At 42.4% G+C, this 2166-nt stretch overlaps 1 protein-coding gene across 1 annotated transcript; it reads left to right on the top strand.

Moving 5' to 3' along the window:
• LOC125418377 (protein ALP1-like) lies at positions 1-1934 on the top strand. Its single transcript, XM_048461809.2, has one exon. The coding sequence runs from the start codon at positions 217-219 to the stop codon at positions 1606-1608; it is 1392 nt and encodes a 463-aa protein (XP_048317766.2). The 5' UTR covers positions 1-216; the 3' UTR covers positions 1609-1934.
• Positions 1935-2166: the final 232 nt, after the last annotated feature.

Genomic DNA, 2166 nt, shown 5'->3' on the forward strand with positions numbered 1-2166 from the left:
TCCAAACAAAGAATTGGGTCACGTGCCGAGGGAAAGAAACATCCAAAAAGAAAATCGACCCAAAGCAAAATAAAATTTTTGCAGAGAGGCAGAGAGGGCCAGCCAGGTGTGCCTTTGTATTTCGTCTCCCAGATTCACTCCAGCTTCCACGCAGACAAGCATTCCTCGATTCCCGAGAAAATTAAAAAGAAAATTCAAAAAAAAAAAAAAAATTTAATGGAATCCCGGAAACTGGCAGCTTTACTATCTTCCTTAATCTCGCAGCTTGTTCTTCTGGTTCTTCTCCTTCTCTTCCCTTCTTCCACTTCTCTCTCCCTCAATCCCAATCCCAATTCATATCCCAATGTTTTCCCTCTCATCCACCATTTTCTTTCTTCCCAAGAAATCGCCACCGCGGTTTCTCTCTTCTCTATTTCACGGAAAAGGAAGAGAACCCACTTCCCAGAGCTCGATTCCGAGCCCGGAGATGCCGCCAGTGACGAAGATTTCGACGCCGGCGCCGGTTCCGGCGGTGCAAGGAATCGAACCCAATTGGGTCTGTCTCGGAGCCCCGACTCGTTCAGGAATTGCTTCAGGATGACCTCCTCGACCTTCGAATGGCTCTCTGGCTCCCTTGAACCTCTATTAGACTGTCGTGACCCAGTTGGGTTCCCTCTCAATCTCTCCGCCGAGCTCCGTCTCGGTATCGGTCTGTTTCGGTTAGCCACCGGTTCGGACTACCCAAGAATCTCGAAGCAATTCGGTGTTCCCGAACCAGTTGCGAGGTTTTGCGCCAAGCAATTGTGCCGGGTCCTGTGCACCGATTTTCGTTTCTGGGTTAACTTCCTAAGCCCGAATGAGCTCGAATCGGTCTCGGCTGCTTTCGAATTACGAACCGGGTTGCCCCACTGCTGCGGTGTCATTGATTGTACGAGGTTCAGAATTATCAGAAACAATGGGTTTCATCAACATATCAAAGAGAGCTTTCAAGAAGAAGAAATCATTGCTGCACAAATCGTTGTGGATTCGTCTTCAAGGATTCTGAGCATTGCGGCTGGGTTTCGGGGCAATAAGGGCGATTCAGAGGTATTGAGGTCGTCTACTCTGTATAAGGATATTGAAGGAGGGAAGGTGTTAAATTCTCCTCCGGTTTATGTAAATGGTATGGCCATAGATCAGTATTTCGTTGGTGATGGAAGGTACCCTTTGCTTCCATGGTTAATGGTTCCTTTTGTTGATGCTGTTCTTGGCTCAAGTGAAGAGTATTTCAATGCAGCACACAACCGGATGCGTCTCTCGGCACTTAGAGCCACTGTTAGTTTGAAGAATTGGGGTGTTTTGAGTCAACCAATACGAGAGGAGGTGAAAACTGCAGTTGCTTATATAGGTGCTTGTTCAATACTTCACAATGCTTTGTTAATGAGGGAGGACTTTTCGGCTTTGTCGGATGAGTTGGAAGATTACTCGTTTTCGGATAAGAGTTCTCTATGCCAGAGGAATATGGAGGAGAATTCAATTGAAAGGAAGGCTTCTGTTATGAGGAGTTCATTGGCTACAAGAGCTAAGGAGTTTCACAATTCAAATCATCAGTCAAATCCTGGTGTTTCGGTGCAATTGCAATCTACTTAGGAGATTGTTCAGTGGGAATTGCAAAGGAGGTTGCTTTTTTTTTTTTTTCCTTATCTCTGTTCCTCATTTTTTAGATAGGAAATTATAGGTTCTTTCTTTTTTTATAAGTAGTATCATCCTTTCTTGGATGATAAAATGTTGTGGCAATTTGCCCTCATGTTTCTTTTCAAACTTTTTTTTTTTTTTTTCCCCTCCAAGGGTGACAGTTGAGCTAGCATTCATTTAATTTAACCATTTGATTTTTTAAGATGTAGACAATACAGCATCTTTTGCAATAATCAAATTGCAACATTGAGGTTTTTCCCTCAAGAATGTAATTAATTTCAGTTGGGTACAATTATACATATCTAGTTAACAGGAAATTGTTCTTGCTTTTATTTAGTAGACTAGATCAGTACGTGTAACTAGCATGAGATGAATTGGTTAACGTGAATATGTTCTAGAATTTATGTTTGAGGAGCTATATAATTGTCTTTTTAACAAAGAGAGAAAAAAAAAGGAGAAAGAAGGAAATCCTAGTTGTTGAGAATGCATTTGTTGTTTGATGCAGCTATTCTC

The sequence above is a fragment of the Ziziphus jujuba genome, chromosome 9, assembly GCF_031755915.1.
Source record: "Ziziphus jujuba cultivar Dongzao chromosome 9, ASM3175591v1".
In the NCBI taxonomy this organism is placed as follows: domain Eukaryota; kingdom Viridiplantae; phylum Streptophyta; class Magnoliopsida; order Rosales; family Rhamnaceae; genus Ziziphus; species Ziziphus jujuba.